We start from the raw sequence: 17560 nt of genomic DNA on the forward strand, positions 1-17560 counted from the left end.
AATAAATCCAAATGAAATAGAAAACGAGGTAATTTAAAAGCACACAGCAGCTCTGGTCCTGCAGCGCACACAGCGCGTACCACGTGAGAAGGGCAAACCACCCCCGGACCACGATTTCTCGATGGTTTAACACCTCCTGTCGGAAGGCCAAAAAGGCCTTGCTTACAGTACTAAAAACCAATGATAGTGAGGCCATCAGGGTGCATCGCACTATATATAAAAAGGCAACATGTGATGCTAAGAGGGAATGGGAAGCCACAATGTGGGAGGAGTTGGGATCTGCACTTAGGTGTAAGGATTCCAAATTATTCTGGTCCATTGTTGCAACTGGACTTAGTGGGCATATCCAGGCGCCTGCTCCCAATATTGCCCCTTCAATCTGGGAAAGTCACTTTGCTGCTCTATATGGTACCTCTGAGTTTGATGCCTCGCCTGTTAGTACTCCTGAACCCCAGCAATTGCAAGGCGTCAACGGGGCTGAAGAGCATGGATGGTTGACTGAAGCCCCTACGCTCCTCGCTCCAGTTGAACCCTTCACTTTGATTGAGGTCGAGACAGACGTAGGTAAGTTGCTCCCTAACAAGGCTCCAGGATTGGATAAACTGCCGGGGGATTTGTTTAGGGCACAACCTAAAATCTGGGCCCCTTATTTGGTCGTTCTATTTAATGGCATTTTGCAGGGAGACGACCTGCCCCCTACCTGGCTAGGAGCTGAAATTGTCCCTATTCTAAAAAAGGGCTGCCCTCTAACCCCCTCCAATTATAGACCCATCAGCCTAATTGATACATCACAAAAGCTGATGGAGAGGGTCATCCTTGACAGGATTCTCGGGTGGATCGAAGAGAATGGGATCCTTTCTATACTCCAGGCAGACTTTAGATCTGGCACATCTACCTTAGACCAGATATTTCGCCTGCAGGTCCTGTACTGGAAAACAGCAAAGGTAGAGGGTGGCAGCCTCTACTTGTGTTTGTGGACCTGCGGACGGCATTTGATCTGGTTCCGCGTGATAAATTGTGGAAGGTGCTAGCAGACCTGGGACTCCCGCCATACTTATTGAACGTACTATCTAGGCTCCACGTAAACAACTTTGCCCAGGTCAGGTGCGGTAGGCATGGCAAACTCACAGACCAATTCCCTGTCCAAAAAGGAGTTCGCCAAGGATGCGTGCTGGCACCCACACTATTCAGCCTCTACATTAATGGCCTTGTGGAACATTTGAATGGCATGGTTTACAATGATGCCCCTAAATTGGCCACGGGTAGAGTGCCCGCTCTGATGTTCGCAGACGACACTCTGTTGTTGTCTAGAACATCATCGGGCATTCAAAAAACACTTGATGGATTTGTGGAGTTCTGTGAGCTTCGGGGATTGGAAATCAATCTAGGAAAAACTAAGTTCATGATTTTTAACCCCCCAAAGCGGGTACGCCCAAATCCGGTCTTACATGGTACCCCCTTGAAAGGGGGTACCATGACCTCTGCGACTCTTTATCCTCTTTCTTCCACAACAAAATCGCCGACATACATAACAGCTTTGAAAACCAGTCCGAAGAACAGTCCACTCCACCCACCTCCGAACCTAAACAGCACCCTCACAACCTTTGCGCCTGGAACCCAATCACCACTGTAGACACCATCCGCCTGATGAACTCCATCCACTCAGGATCGCCAACCGACCCATGTCCCCACCACATTTTCAACAAAGCAGACTCCATCATCGCACCCCATCTCCGCGACGTCATCAACTGCTCCTTTAACTCCGCTATTTTCCCAGAAAGCTGGAAACATGCCGAACTCTGCGCCCTTCTGAAGAAACCCACAGCAGACCCCTCTGAACTTAAGAACTACCGCCCCATCTCACTCCTCCCATTCCCTGCCAAAGTCATTGAGAAAGCCGTCAATAGTCAACTCGCCGTCTTCCTTGAATCCAACAATTCCCTCGATCCCTCACAGTCCGGCTTCCGAGCCAAACACAGCACAGAAACCGCCCTCATCGCAGCCACAGACGACATCCGAATGCTACTGGACAACGGAGAAACAGTTGCTCTCATCCTACTTGACCTCTCCGCCGCCTTCGACACAGTCTGCCATAGCACCCTCATACAACGCCTCAGCAACGTCGGAATACAAGGAAAAGCTCTGGACTGGATCATCTCGTTCCTCGCCGGGAGAACCCAGAGAGTCCGTCTCCCCCCATTCAAATCAGACGCCACCGAAGTCATCTGCGGCGTACCATAAGGATCATCACTCAGTCCCACCCTCTTCAACGTTTACATGAGTCCCCTCGCATCCATCGCACGACAACACAACCTCAACATCATCTCCTATGCAGACGACACCCAGCTGATCCTCTCCCTCACCAAAGACCCAAACACCGCCAAAACCAATCTACACGAAGGAATGAAAGAAGTAGCCGAATGGATGAAGAACAGCCGTTTAAAACTAAACTCGGACTAAACGGAAGTCCTCATCTTAGGATCATCCCCCACTGCCTGGGACGACTCATGGTGGCCTCCGGCCCTGGGTACAGCACCCATACCTACAGATCACGCACGTAACCTCACTTCATCCTAGACTCCTCCCTCTCGATGACCAGACAAGTCAACGCCGTCTCATCTTCTTGCTTCAGCATCCTTCGCATGCTAAAAAAAATCTTCCGTTGGATCCCCACCGAAACAAGAAAGACAGTCACCCACGCACTGGTCACCAGCCGACTGGATTATGGAAATACCCTCTACGCTGGAACCACAGCCAAACTACAGAAAAAACTCCAACGCATCCAGAACACCTCAGCCAGACTCATATTGGATATCCCTCGTCAAGCTCACATTTCCAGCCACCTGAAAGAACTCCATTGGCTCCCTGTCAACAAGAGAATAACGTTCCGTCTCCTCACCCACGCACACAAAGCCCTCTACGACCCGAATGCCTCAACACACGACTGTCCTTCTACACACCCACCCGCCAACTACGATCATCCAATCAAGCCCTCGCCGCAATTCCGCGCATCCATAGATCCACCATGGGAGGAAGATCCTTCTCCTACTTAGCGGCCAAAACCTGGAATTCTCTCCCCTCTCACCTCCGCATTACACAGAACCACCTCTCCTTCAGAAAGCAGCTAAAAACCTGGCTATTCGATAAGTAATGTAATACACACACCCTCCCTCAAGCGCCTTGAGACCCTCTGGGTTAGTAGTGCGCTATACAAATGCCTGAACTTGAACTTGAACTTAAAACATTCGTTTATCTGGGTGTTACTTTAACTGAGAATTTTGATTGGAACACGCAGACTGCTAAGTCCACACTCAAGCTATCCCAGCTTGCTGGGGGTATAAGCAAAGTTTTTCGGGAGTCAACTTTTAGGCCGGTGTCCCCAGCTCTGGAAATATATTGCCGCCAGGCTAGAATGGCAGCAATCTATGGGGCTGAACTTTGGGGACACAAGCAGATAATGAACCTTAAAAAGGTAGTGCAGTCTTTTGTGAGAAACCTAGTTGGGTTACCGCCTAGTACGCCTTTGATCCCTCTTAGACTTGATCTTGGCATGGCTCCTATAGAGGACATCATAAGTGCAAGGCCAATTATGTACTGGAAGAGGTTGTGGTCAGTCCCTGAACTGGCTGCTTATAGAGCGGAATTTTCTGAGATTTGGTCTCTTCTTATATACAAAAAGATCCCTTGGCTTCAGCACATTCGTGCTGTTAGTACCCGGTTAGGTCTTTTGGAACTGTGGGAAAACCCGGAGACTTATTGCCCAGGGATATCAAAGAAGGAACTTCTTTCTCATATACGCACGCAGAACGCTCAGATGCTATCGAGCTCTACATCACTGGGTAGGTTGACATCTGAATTCCTCCTAGTCAAATCTGAATCCAAAATTGGGGAATTCTTGGACTTAATTGAACCCCCGCTTGCTCGAAAGCTATATCTCCAGCTAAGGCATGGCACTCTACCTATTAGGTCTTTTACATCTAAATGGCTAGAACCTAATAACGAAGTTTGCCCTGCATGTAATTATAAAAATGAGAATGTAACTCATGTATTGTTTTTCTGCCCTGCCTATTCTGCAATTAGAAAATGTTGGCTGATCCCTATTTGTAAGAATTTGGGATTCTTGCATTTTACACAGGCCTGCAGGATATTGACCTATGATACCCATCCTCCCATTGTGTTTGCGGTTTCACGTTATCTCTTCAGCATGTGGCGTAGGAGACAAACCTTTTTAATCTAATTGTTGTACCCATTGCTTTTATTTTTCTATTCTGATAACTTGTAGTTTAATTCTGTTTTAACATTTTATGACTATTTATTGTTTTATTGATCGTGCTGATGTATTTTATGTGCACTTTTATGGTCATCTGACCAAAATAAAGTTATCGATGATGATGGTATCCTACTGCAAGCAGGGGGCGCTGTCCTGTCAGTGCTTTCACAAGGTGGGTCTTGAGAGATGCCGTGTCAGCGTATTTGCGACTATATGTAATTCTACTGTGATTTTTTTTTCCTGGTTATTTTTTGTGCATTTTGAATTTACTCCATATTTTATACTACCCTGACACTTTCTCCTTTATTAGCAACTGGTTTTAGTGCCTTTTAAAACATGTTTTCTTGCACTTAGCATCCTATTTCATTGTTCCAGTCCTGCATACTGCGGGCTGGTGCTTTCGCTTTGAATGCAGAGACTTCTTAAACTTGATTTTGGTAGAAAGATTTGGAACACATTCCTTAGAAGGCATCTCTCACTTGGTATGGGATCTTTTTCTAGAGAAGTGAGTCTCTTGTGTAGCTCGTAGTTGTTACTGTCAGACAATAGACCGCATATCTAAAGTGCTGCCATTTCCCATGATTTTGACCAATGGTAGCCCTGATTTTCTCCAGTAACAGATCCTCCCCAGGTTTATCCACTTGGTTGTTGTGCATACTGTCATAGTCATGACTCAGTTTAAGATTTCATGGTCTAAATTGTCTGTCCGGCAGGAAGTAGAAGTCAATCTTGGGTCCTCAAAGCATATGCATGTAGTGTAAAAGCGTACAAAACAATGTCACAGCTTTCGAGCCATCTCTTATGCGAGACGGTGCAGCCCTGCACTGCTCTACATGAACGAGCGAGTGTAGTGTTAGGTCCAGCCTTCTTTGTATGAAGGCTCTCGAGCTATGGTGTTGGGCACTCAAACAAGGTACCCCTTACTGTGTGTTCTGAATGTGAGCTCTGGGTCCCTCAACAGGCATTGGACGCGGACCAAAAATCCAAATTCCTGCTACAGATATTTTCTTAGGGATAGTGGGAGCAAGGGATTTCCCTCCTTCTATTTGCCTTCAAATGTCCGTGCGTTTGAGCCTTCCAGATTATTCTGATCGCGTTTGGATTTTTTTTTTGGGGGGGGGTCAGATCTGATTTTTGACTCCACTAAGTGTATCCTTGTATTCCTCGGGTACACCAGAGCAGTTTAGAAAGTGAAGAGAGACCAAGCACAAATGATCCTCGTCTCACTGGATTGGTTCAAGAGGGTCCTGACGCTGAACATTTTGAATACTTTGTTTGGTCTCCGATTCCATGGCTGAAAATGGAGGTTCTTCTCCAGCTTTCGTAGCTCAATTGGTCCCTAGTTATATCTTTCAAAAGATCCGCCTCCCCTCTTGTGATGCGTTAACAGGATTTCAATTTTGTGTTTATCTTCTTAAAGGAAATCACCTTTTGAGCCAATAAAGACACTTTGTTTGAGGTTGTTGACTTCGACGGTCTCCCTCTATCACAGCTCCTAGAGGTGGCTAGTCAGGCGTTGTTGGTCTCTTCACTGAACAAGTGTGTTTTGTAAACAAAGAAGCTAGTGATATGCTCAAGTGAATGGTTTTTCCCCAAGGTTGTTGCACCATTGCATTTGGCACAATCTCTCAATCAGCTTTTTCCTTCTCCTCATCCTTCCAGAGATGAGAAAGGGTCACACCAAGTGTAAATGCTGGAAAATATAACTTCAATGTGCTTAACAGTCCGGTACCTGTTCCAGAGACGAGAGATCTGACGGGACATAGTTTCCACTGGAAATAGTGTCACCTATATCGCTGGTGACTTTGATTTCCTTCAGTAAAAGGTTCTTGAAAGTTCGTTATACTGCAGGATCCCTTCCGAAGCACTAAGATCCCTTACTGTGTCAAGATTTATCATCTGAGGGTATCCCATCCAGATTATTAGGCCGCCTTCCCTTCATGGGTGGGTGTTTTAGATCCTTCCAAAATAAGCTAAAATGATTCTTTTTGGTGCGGAGTTCTGAATCGATGTGAGCTCTACTTATATTATAAATGCAATTTAAAGGAGCAGTTGACTCAGTGTAGGTATGCTTTGCAGTTTCAATAGTTTTTTCCCCTTCAATCTAATTCTAAAAAAAAAGTAAAAGTAGTTAAAGAAAAAAAAATTATAAAAATGGGTGCTGACTATATGGAAGAAAAAAAAGTCTATATTAGGAAAGAAAAGACATAAGAAGTTCGAGGACTGAGTATACTGTTAAATATTAAATGGCTTTTATAGAGGTTTAGGAACACCAGGTATTAATCTATTGGCATAAGTCTGAATTGCCTTCACAGTAATTTGTATGCATTTGTGTGCATGTGTTACTTAATGTAACTTTGTGAATGTTCATTTACTTTCTTGGTATGTTCTTGGTGTAGCATGATGAACCGCATTTTTGGTAATGGTTATACTAATAGTATGGATTATTCTGCCATCGTCAGTGGTACAAAATGTGCCTTTTGCTTAGAGATGGGGTGAAAGTCAACTATGTGTTTTGTTTGAAACTCATTAGACACGCACACACGAGCAAAATGGAAAACTTGAAAGATGTTTTAAGAAAGAGATAGTTTCCTTTCTAAACATAAATAGTTCTTGAGACTTACAAATCCTGCCTTTTTGCTGTTTAATTTTTTCAATTTCAGATCCCCAAAATAAATAAATGTTATTAGAAAAAAAGAAACCGTTCAAACCTTATCTCCATCAAGTTTAGTAAGTCAGGACTTCATGTCATGACGGAGGACATCTTACGAAAAGGCGGGACTTCATGGTGGCGTGAGTGAGATGCACAAACATTCGGCTCAGACATCTATTTATTTCAATTTTAGAAACTTTTCATATGGCTCACGCAGTCAGTGTGAGTTTTGAGAATTGACCGATTTGTGAAAACGAGTCAGAGAAGTGGGTGGGTGTTCGATATCATGGAAACGTAAGATTGCATCTTTCAGGTACCTGCACATGTTTAATGTATTCATCCGCAAAACTACCTGGGATTCTAATGTGTGTGTTGTTGCTTTGTGATCAGTGGCTTAGAATAGTTAATGATTTTTCCCCACAACCGTATTATACATAAATTGAGAATTTATAACAATGCATTTTTCTGCTTCTGCAACAGAGTAATCGTAACCTTTTGGACAAAGTGTAGTTTGGTAAAGAATTATTAATAGTGTTATTTTATTTAAGTGCATAGTTTTCTATTTGTGATCTGCACTTGCATGACGTGGATTAAGATCACTGACAGTCAACAAAGATTACCAATTGGTAGAGTCTCTTTGTTAATCATTTTGATATGAACAATATAGTTATTCAAGTCAAGAATGTTTTATTTCTCATAAAGAGCATACACGCTTATTTCGATGCAGCTCTAGGCGGACCACAAGGTTATCACTCCTGCTGAGTTCTAAAACTACATTTCTTTTTTTTTTCTTCCCTCCCTCCTTCCTGTTCCATCTGTGCGCACCTGTTTTTCCCTTCTGAAATCTTTCCTTCTGCAGCCATGGCCCTCGGACTGACAGGTAATTGCTGACCATTGATGGAGCGTCTCGGGCATGGGATTGGAGGGTGTGAATTATACCCTGCTTTTAGCATAAAAAAATCTTCTTTTGTGGTCAGTGTTTCGCATTTAGTGCTCTGTCCCCTTTCACATGGACCAAAAACAAGCTGCAAAGTTCAATTCTTACACACCACTCCGAGCTGAACCCATCCCAGGTGCTGTTTTCTAAATGAGTTGATTCTGTCACTCATTGTTGAAGATACATTAAATCTTGTACAATCTTTAGTCATTTTATAGAAATATTGAAAATCAAACGAGAGGGCGTTCTGCACCTTTATCTGAATGGAATGGAAAAAGGAACCGACTTTAGGATAAATTGTGGAATCATATTGGATGTAATGTATGTTAATGCCTAGTATAGGCATGTTATTTAATAGTGAAAACCATTAATTTAAGGACAGAGAACATATAAATCCAGGTTGCGAGTTACAAAAAGAAAGTATAAATGCATAAAGTGAAAAAATTGGTGAAAACAATTAAATGGAAAATTTTTACGTAAGTGTAAAATACAATTTGTTTATAAAAATAAATTAAGTGAGATTTTTTTTTTGCTATTTAAACAGCCACTCTTAAAGTCTTATCCCATTGCACTTTACAATTACATTTATTCGTTTTCAGAGTAGTTTTCAAACTCTGGATTTTGCAGCTTGTACTTTCTCCTTATATTATTTCTCTTTTTTTTCCCACCAGAGTCTGAAAGGGAACGTATGTTTGAAATCTAATTTAGTTATTTCTGTCTGTGAATTTATAATATACAATACCACAATTGTTATATTGTTGTTAACCATTTTAAGCCTGTAGTGCACAAGAATAGTTCTACCCCAGAATTATTTCCCACATTTTAGACGTGTCCTAATCCAATGAAATATACATTTTAAGCAATGCGCAGCCTAATATTTTCTTAAAGTAACATATATAAACAACATTTGTACTACGGTGCCCTGGGTTATGCTGCCAGAACCCATTGTGGACATGATTACATTATAGGGCCCGCCTTATCCATCTGGCCATTCCGGCCCTGCACTTAAGAGCCATCTGACTAGATATTATATATCGGCTGATCAGTATATTTTCCAACTTAAACAATCTCTCGTTTTTCAAGAAAAATACTTGTGGCATATACATAAACTACAGTTTTGGAAATAGACTCCATTAAGCATATCAATGATAAAATGCAGTGGCAAGAAAAAAACAAAATCTACACAAAATAACTTAATTTTCTTGTTTTTTTATGACACTCTGGTCGCAGTAATTCTTCATTGTCCTAAATATTTTGTTTAGTCTAGCAGTGCACAGCAGATTGCGATTAGTGGCTTTTTGTCATCTGTTGATCTTTCTGCTGAGAATATTCCAACCCTGGCTGCTCTCTGGGGGGTGAAAGCATCTAGTTTTCTGTGAGACTTTTTTTTATAAAAAAGGAAATTGATTTTTGTTATGCTTTTTAATGCTTGTTACATGCTTGAGTCTCATGAAAGTGCTTTTGAAAAGATGTATTTTTTTTAAATTTGTAACTTGTCTGCTGTAATGTGCAAAGCAGATGTTGTGTCCGGTCCTAAAACCTTTCCTCTCTGGGAAGAGCTGAGGCTTTGGGGCCTGAGAATCTCTTTCTCGGGAAGTGCTTTTCCTGCATCGGTTAAACTGTACATTGAGGTGTTCTGAGTGCTTATAGCACGGAGTAAATGTCAACGTTTTGTATAGTACTGGAAACATACTCCGGCCTTTGCGTTCTCAGGCTCCATCGTAGAGGTAGGCCCAGGGATATGTAGTGGGTTTGTACAGGATCACACAATTGGTTCAAGTTTGGAAACCAAGTTTACTACCATGATCTCCTAGCTCTGTAGTTGCAGATTACTAACTAGATTGCGTCTCTTCCCAAACGTGTCTTTCAATATCAGACAATAAAGAAAAGATTGAGGCAATATTTGAGTTAATTACCTCCAGCATCTTAACGATTCCCATTTGTAGCATTGTCGATTAAAGGCGACTCTTCAGATTGCCCTTATTGGAAGCCGCTGCCGCCGCCACTTAAAACTTTTCTACCATTGGAATATATCCCTGGAAGCTCACTCGCGGCTGACTGGTGTTCTTTCTCAAATCCTGCCACCTCTGCTCTCCATTGTCTCTATAATGTGTTTTTAGATTCGTTCGGTTTCCGGAGTCCAACACCTCACAATGGAAGTCTTGGGGTGACTCCAGTGCAGACGATGAAACCTTCACGTCCTCTGCATGATCTTACCAGTGCAGAGTACGGGAATATTCGGCCTCACACTAAAGGCTCGTTCCAGGTGGATTTTCTGTGTTTGGTAAAAACTCAGTCTGGTAGACGAGAGCTTCTCTCAACCAAAGACGTATTTTTTGGGATGTCTTTTGCCTAGAGCACACCAGGTGTGCTGACATGACACATAGTGATAGATAGTGAAATTGCCTTGAGCCTTTTTGTTATCGGACAGGAGAGGTTCCATTGGAAATGGGAGATTGCCCCCTTTCATTGGTACCTCTTTGCCCCCTTTCAGTGGTACCTCTTCCTAATGGCTCCTTGCTCGGATCTCCGCAGGATGGTGATCCACTAATTATGGCCAAATGCTCCTCGTTATCCTCTTTTACCTGCTCCCTGTGGCCACGAGAGGCCTGATGACCCCCCCCCATGACTGGGTGATTTTGGCATTTGCCCCTTCTGCACCCCAGGGGGCTGCAAGTCCACTCGACAATACAGTTTTAAAACAAACTAAATAGAATTCGGTGGGGCCGGCCCATCCTCGCTTTGGGCAGCAATCCCAGCCCTGAAATCCCTAAAGCCTCTCTGCCTCACCCTCCACCAATCTACCCTCCCAACGGCCGGTGGGGGTGAATAACAGAGCACACAGACACCAGGGACTATTATTTCTGTTTTTTTTTTAAAAATGGCGCAGAAACTGGCCCGTCCTTGCATTTTTCAGTATCCCCAACATAGTGCCCATACAGTCTTTCTGCCCCCTTAGGGGAGCAGATTGTGAGGGAGGGGTGTTAACCCCGAGCTGCCCTCACCAGGGTGCTATAAAGCACACTAAACAAACTTTTATTTTTAGATGTGAAACATAATGGGAAATGGACCGGTCCATCTTGCCATGAGTGAAACACAATCAACCACCTTTGAAAGCCAGTATTTTACTCCACCAGGGAGGCCTTGAGACCCAACACTGCAGCCGTCCCCGCACCAAGTGAGAGGAAATGGGATTCCTTTAGGGATAGTCGTTACATATGGGCCAGCAGAGAGGGGGTAAACATGGCCTCCTTCAGAAGTCCGAATGGCTTTCCAGTGCCGATCAGTAGGAAATACCAGACAACATTTCTGCCCCATGACTGAAGCAGAATGAAGGGGGGGAGTAGTGGTGGTGGGAGGGGGGTTTGTCCTCTCTCTGCCAGCCCGCATGACAAAACTATGTCCAGAGGAGGACAGATTTCCTCTCAGTTGCCCAGGGGAATGGCTGAAAAAAGTTACAGATAAAAACATTGTCACTCATTTCTAATTTTTCCTACTTAATTTTAATGGTTTTTGATTTCAACACTTAGTTTCTTTGGGCAAACCATGAGGGGTCTACACAAAAGAATTCTTGCTGAATTCTGATTTTGTTCTGTGTTTTCAAAATGCATAGATTTCTGGATTCTCCTATGGGTTTCCAACCTGTTTTACTTTTCTACACTCAGTCCTTACTTGGATAAACTTTGTGTTTGGACTTCAAAGAATTCATTGTGTTTCATTCTTCTAAGCTGGGATCGTAGCTGAGGTGGACTATCATTTTCCCTTAAATTCAAGCCCTTTGTTGTTGTTAGGTCTCGGCTAGCGTAGGCTGCGCACATGCGCAGTCTCGCTGGCGAGATTTAATGAGATAGAGGTATTTTCACTAGTGAGGTTAAGCCCCGCCCCTCTTTTCCATTGGCTGGCGTCATCGTTCATGCTAAATGGTGGCCAGCCATTGGAGAAGAGGTCCTAGTGATGTACTTCTTTTTCTTTTAGCCCCGTCCCTTTGCGACTAGCTTACTTGACTTACTGCTGTGGTAAAAGGTTTCTTATCTTCTTTATGTGGCGAAACAGATGGCCCCATAAATAAGATAAGGAACCTTTTACTCCAGCAGTAAGTCGGGCTCTAAAAGAGAAAGCAGCACGCCGTCGCACACAGCAGCCATTTTTGACACGAAGGAAGCCCCTCTACACGTGTTTCCTCTCTGTCTTTCAGCATCGACACCAATAGCAGTGCTCCGATTTCATGGAAGCTAAGCACTCCAGACACGTTGGTGAGGAAGACTGGCATGGCAGGAGTCCACCCTGCGTTTGCCTTTTTATCTAGTGTGCGGGTGCCCACCCCGTGACTTTGTCAGCATTTTCGTGCACGGGTGCCTACCCTGCTTATTTAATTATTTATCTGCGCGGGTGCCCACCCCGCGACTTTGCCCGTATCTCTATTTAAATTCGAGCGGGTGCCCACCCCGCGTCTCACCGCTGCAGCCCGAGTGAGGGAAGCTGTTGCCGGGCCGCTGCCTAACGCGACCCAGAAGTAGAAGAGGTAGGTGGGGCCAGTGCCTAAGGCGTGTCCAGAGCCTCGCGGGCATCCACTCGAAGTCCCCGTCCCTATGAGAGAGGGGACCGGGTGAAGCACGGCGCACAGATGAAGCGGGCTCCCGTAATTGAGGGAGAGCCCCGCAGGATCCAGCAGCGAAGAACAGCGAAGATAGGAGACCGGCAGAGTGAGAGAGCCCGGTAAGTGTGGCTCGCTAGTGATGGGGCAGTATGTCTATCTTCCGAGTCCCCGAGCGGGACTCCAACGCGCTGCTACTGATGCCCATTCCATGAGCGGCCCCGCCTGATAGATGGCCGCTCCATCATGGCCCAATGTAGTTTTCTCACCTTGGGCAACCCCGTCTTGCAGCGGGCCGCCCCCACAAGGCAGACATTATCTTGCACTGCGAGCCAGCATGCTCCACCGATCTGGGGGCATAATTTGTTTAAAGCCCCGTGTGGCTTCCATGCTTCTGGTTTTAGAGTCCCCATGAGGGGCTTGGGCGCATAATCATTTCAGGAGCCAGAGTGCTCCCAGACACATATTTGTCTCTTCACAAATGTGCTTTGTTTGCTCGACTGCAGGCGAACCTCGGACAAGGTAAATGAATTCTCTTTTTAGGATATTAATTATTACCATTTTGGTTTTTATAATATCCCAGTATTTTTTATTTTGTAGGCGATCATCTGACACTACAGCTAAACCGCATTTGTGGGTATAATCACTGATTCCACAAGTAAATTCCGTTTCCACTTTCTTTTAGAGATGGCCCACTTGTTGCATCAATTATTTGAACCTTTTCATGTATTTTATTATCCACAGACTTCATTCGATTCCCCACATCAGTGATTTACTCAAGACATAGCCATATATTTAACTATACCTTTCATCCAATGCATAGAATTTCTGATCCACCCCACCATCACAAACTATTGCTTGAGCTCCTTAAATCTCATGACCACTGTAGGTAGAATGGACCTTATTTGGAATGATTTTGTAACTGTTTTAGATGGCTACGAGTCAATCAGTGCAAACAACAACGTAGCAATTACATATTTGGCTCATCACCTTTCTCTATTATACACACCTTCATATTTCATGTAATTCGTAGGCACTGTGTGATCAATTCAACACTGAGCACAGTCAAGATGCATTAAATGTCAAAGGTGTTCTAAGCCTGTAGTTCTAGTCACTAGTTATCTGTTTTTTAAAACTATATGTTTATTAATGTTGACATTTATATAAATAACTAGTATCTGTTTATCTAATGTAAGTAATTCCACAAGGAATCGTTGTTCAATACTTCATATCTGAAAAGGGGCACCTCGTTCATCTACACATTATAGGCAACGTTTGTGACAAACAGAGGGCAGCAGCTGTATTACACCGTATAACTAAACAAGCATTGAAAATGCAACAGGTCTCGCCTTTGGTTAACTTAAAGCCATTTGCTTTGCTAATCGTATTGTGTAGCAAAGCAAATGGCTTTAACTTAATAATGGCGCCCCACTGAGAACAAATGCTCTTTTCATCTGGTTATAGCAGTGTGTAAGGCTGAATGAGAAGAGTTAATATAACACCCAGGATAATGTGCTGCTTGGCTAAATACTTTTAAGTTTCCTAAAGGCAAGACCGTTGCATTGCAAATGCTTGTTCTGTATATTAGTCATTGATGATTCTTCAAATTAATAGTCAGATGGACAAGTACACATAGAAAGTAAAAAAAAAAAAAAGTGAAGAACACATCCCTGTCCTATTAAGTTCTTAAAAATTATATGGATTTTACCTTAAAAAAACAGAGCATCATGTAAACTTTGCTGTTTGTGTTGGGTTGTACATATGTAATTTGCGGGTTTACTACTTAAGTTAATTAGATCTGGTGTGAGTTTGCGTACTAACTTTTACAACACATCACCCATGGAGTTTTGAGAATATTACAAAACACCCGCATGTACAAGTGGTATATTTAGGTACCCTTTACACTTTTCAACAGTCTTAGGTTTCCTATTAAATTCAAGTTTCCATGTTGCATGATTAATAGATGTGTCATAGAAAGTGGGGTTTTTTGTATTCGCAGTTTATATTCCTGCCTTTTCATTCATGTTTTTTCTGGTTTCCCTTTGCAGGGCTGATGGCCGAAGGTGGTCGCTTGCTTCCCTGCCCTCGTCTGGCTATGGAACCAACACGCCAAGCTCCACGCTCTCGGTAAAAGACTATTTCCACTATAGCCATGGTTCCAAACTAATGCTATTGAATACTAGAATTCTATTTTCTGGGCAGGAGGTTGACATGTCATAAGGGCGTACTGCAATGTGTCCACAGTTCGTTCTATGTCGAGCATGACCACCCTTTGACCAGAGCTCTCAGAATCGTACAGGCCGTAGAGCGACAAAAGCATAGCTTTCCTAGAAGTTGATTGTCTTCGCTTCTGAAAACCAGTCCTTTTGAAAGCTCAGTAAACTTAAGTCCAATGTGCAACTGATAGTTTCCCTAAGCTGCTGGTCTGCTTGCTTCATCTCAACCATAGAGTACGAGGGTTGTACCGGCTTGATGTCAATTCACTCTTTCGCACCTTGGGTTATGATGTCCAAGTAGTTGACCAAGCCTGCAGGTCCTTGTTGGGCACCAGACCGCAGTAAATGTTGGTAAGCCTGTATCTCACTTTATCTGCAGCAGAATTAAATGAACATGCTTTGGTTTCGTTATCCGTGCTGTGAAGCTCTGATTTTTTTAACTCTCCTCCTAACTGTTTAGATCTCTTCTGCTTCTCCGCAGTCTTCGTCTTCCTCCCAGGAACGGTTGCACCAGCTGCCGTATCAGCCAACGCTGGACGAGCTCCACTTCCTCTCCAAGCACTTTCGCAGCTCAGAGAGCATCACGGACGAAGAGGGACGGAGATCTCCGTGCATGCGGCCACGGTCCCGAAGCCTCAGGTATCTGCTGGTGCCAGTGTGTTTTCAACGTCTTCCACAAAAGCAACTGATAAAAGGAGATTAGATGGATGACTGTCTTCCATTATCAGGAATGAGATTGTTGAGGAGAGATCTCTCATCTATAGTGTGTTTTAGATCCAACTCAAGTTATCAGACTGGATGTAGTGCAATTAACAGGCACCTGTTGCATGTTTAAACTCTGTTGTATTCGATTTCAAAAGAGGATTACACCCAAACCCTCCATATGCCCTCTGCATCCATACCTGAGGTTATTGTCTCAATGAGGAGATTCCCAGCAGTGCTTAATTTGTTAAACATTAAGTGCCAGGGCCCTTGTAGGGAGGCCACTGCAGCTTGCACCAGCCACTGCCCCCACCAGATCGTCCAATGACAATACAAACACAGCTACTAACATAACGCTCCTACAAGTGTGACAATTCGGGCTATTCCAAACCCCTAATGCCATAAGAATAGCTTGGGCGGCAGGTATTACTATTTTTTATTGTATACTCGGGCAATAAAAAACTGTTCTTGTGCTCATTGGTAAATTAGACATAATGTGTCAGACTGACATAAGTATCGATGTTAACAATTCGGTGCCGGGTACCGAAAACCACCGGCTCAAATTAACCACTGATTCCCCGTCTTTCTCAATGGCTGGTCTGCTTTTCATCGCCCCTGATCTTCCTGATGCCTCCATGTTAACATAAATCCCTTCTTTGAAGAGCCAAGAATTACTCTTCCCTGAACAGACCACCGTCTCATATACCTCGCCTTGCTCAGATAACTTAAATTGCCTTCCCCATCCTCATGCTGCTATTGGGAATTTATTTTGCCCCCACTCTTACCTAGAAGCAATGTCTGTTGCTACCCAAGAAAAAATAATTCCTGCCCCCCTGTTGTGAAATTATATTCCGTTTCCTGTTCCTCAAACTTATTTACGCATACCCCTACTCCTGCACTTCCGTAACCAGTGACCTTTCCTCCATTTAACAAGCCTGGGGCCTTCTTCATCCAGTCTCCTGCCCCACCAGATCACTTCAACCCACTACTTATACCTAGAATTGACCGGGTATGAGTAATACGTATCGAAGGGCTTACTGACTGTTCAATTCCGGAATGGAGCTTTGGAAATGCCCATTTGTTATTTAATGGACTACACAGTTGTCAATTGTTTAAAAGCAAAAAGTATTTTTCTGAATTCCCCAAGAAACACATACATTTGGTAATAACGGGCGCTCCCTGAATCTGCATGCACTAAAATGCTGCCCTCTAAAACCCTTTCAGGTTGACGTTAAAACCAAAAAGCTGCTTCCTTCTCTATACAAGCATCTTGGTCAAGCTAGATGGTACTGTCATCCCTGTTTATTACATGCCGTTTTATAGTCACATGTTGTGCATTATTCCGGCATCTTGTGATTGGGTCTACTACTGTGTCTCCATTTCAGCGTATCAACTTGTATTCACCAATCTATTTAGAGTCCTCTGGAAGGTTGGAGAATCCTGTGGGCTCGGAGAGAATACGTGTCGTGGCATCTCTTATTGTGTAGCTTGTTCGTCGCCTGAACTCTGGAGCTCAACCACTTTAATCATGTGACACAATGTGGTCTTTGTTGTTTTCTTGTAGTCCTGGACGTACATCGGGGACTGTTGATAAGGAGATCGTGATGATGAACCATGTGTACAAAGAGCGGTTCCCCAAGGTAGGTTTTGGAGTGTCTACAATCTTTCTTGGTTCAGCATCTTCTGGTTTCCTTACAAGCCGATCGGGGAATAGTGACCGTAGACAAAAGGCAGCAAAGAATAGCGTCATGTGACTTCTAGTGGTGAGAAATTGCCCCTAAGGAGAAGTTCCAAACTTTAAAAGGCTGTTTTATTGGAGTAGTAGTTACTTTTTGTGAGTTTTTTGTTTGGAACAAGAAATTATATTAGCGACTCAAGACTTTACTGCCAAAATACTACTGTTTGCAGCAAAAGTTCAACATAAAGAAAGAAAAGACATCAACAAAATTACTTCACGCTGGTGGTTGCTCAGTTCATTTTAATGGACTCCATGACTGTTGTGTTTGCTGCCATCTTCCCAGGCCTAGACATTTTGGTACGCGACATCACTCTCTGGCCAATTAGAGCTCACAGACCTGTTAAGTTTTGTTGTGACCTGCTGGCAGTAGTGGCTGAGTAGCCATTTAAGAAAATTGGACCATGAGCCAAAGGCCCCTTTCACGTGACCCTTCCCAAGACCTGATCCCAT

The 17560-nt window shown here is 43.6% G+C and overlaps 1 protein-coding gene across 9 annotated transcripts in view; it reads left to right on the forward strand.

Moving 5' to 3' along the window:
- The window catches only part of MAST3 (microtubule associated serine/threonine kinase 3), a 189584-nt gene that overhangs the window by 127084 nt on the left and 44940 nt on the right, over positions 1–17560 (forward strand). For 5 of the 9 annotated variants that reach the window (XM_086946984.1, XM_086946983.1, XM_086946989.1 and 2 more), the window contains 4 exons: positions 7783–7803; positions 14503–14581; positions 15152–15309; positions 16937–17012. In XM_086946984.1, coding sequence (XP_086803110.1) covers positions 7783–7803; positions 14503–14581; positions 15152–15309; positions 16937–17012 — 334 coding nt within the window. The remainder of the gene's footprint in view (positions 1–7782; positions 7804–14502; positions 14582–15151; positions 15310–16936; positions 17013–17560) is intronic. The other 4 variants (XM_086946986.1, XM_086946985.1, XM_086946991.1 and 1 more) reach the window with 1 other exon arrangement.

Source organism: Lissotriton vulgaris, chromosome 12 (genome assembly GCF_964263255.1).
Source record: "Lissotriton vulgaris chromosome 12, aLisVul1.2, whole genome shotgun sequence".
Lineage (NCBI taxonomy): Eukaryota > Metazoa > Chordata > Amphibia > Caudata > Salamandridae > Lissotriton > Lissotriton vulgaris.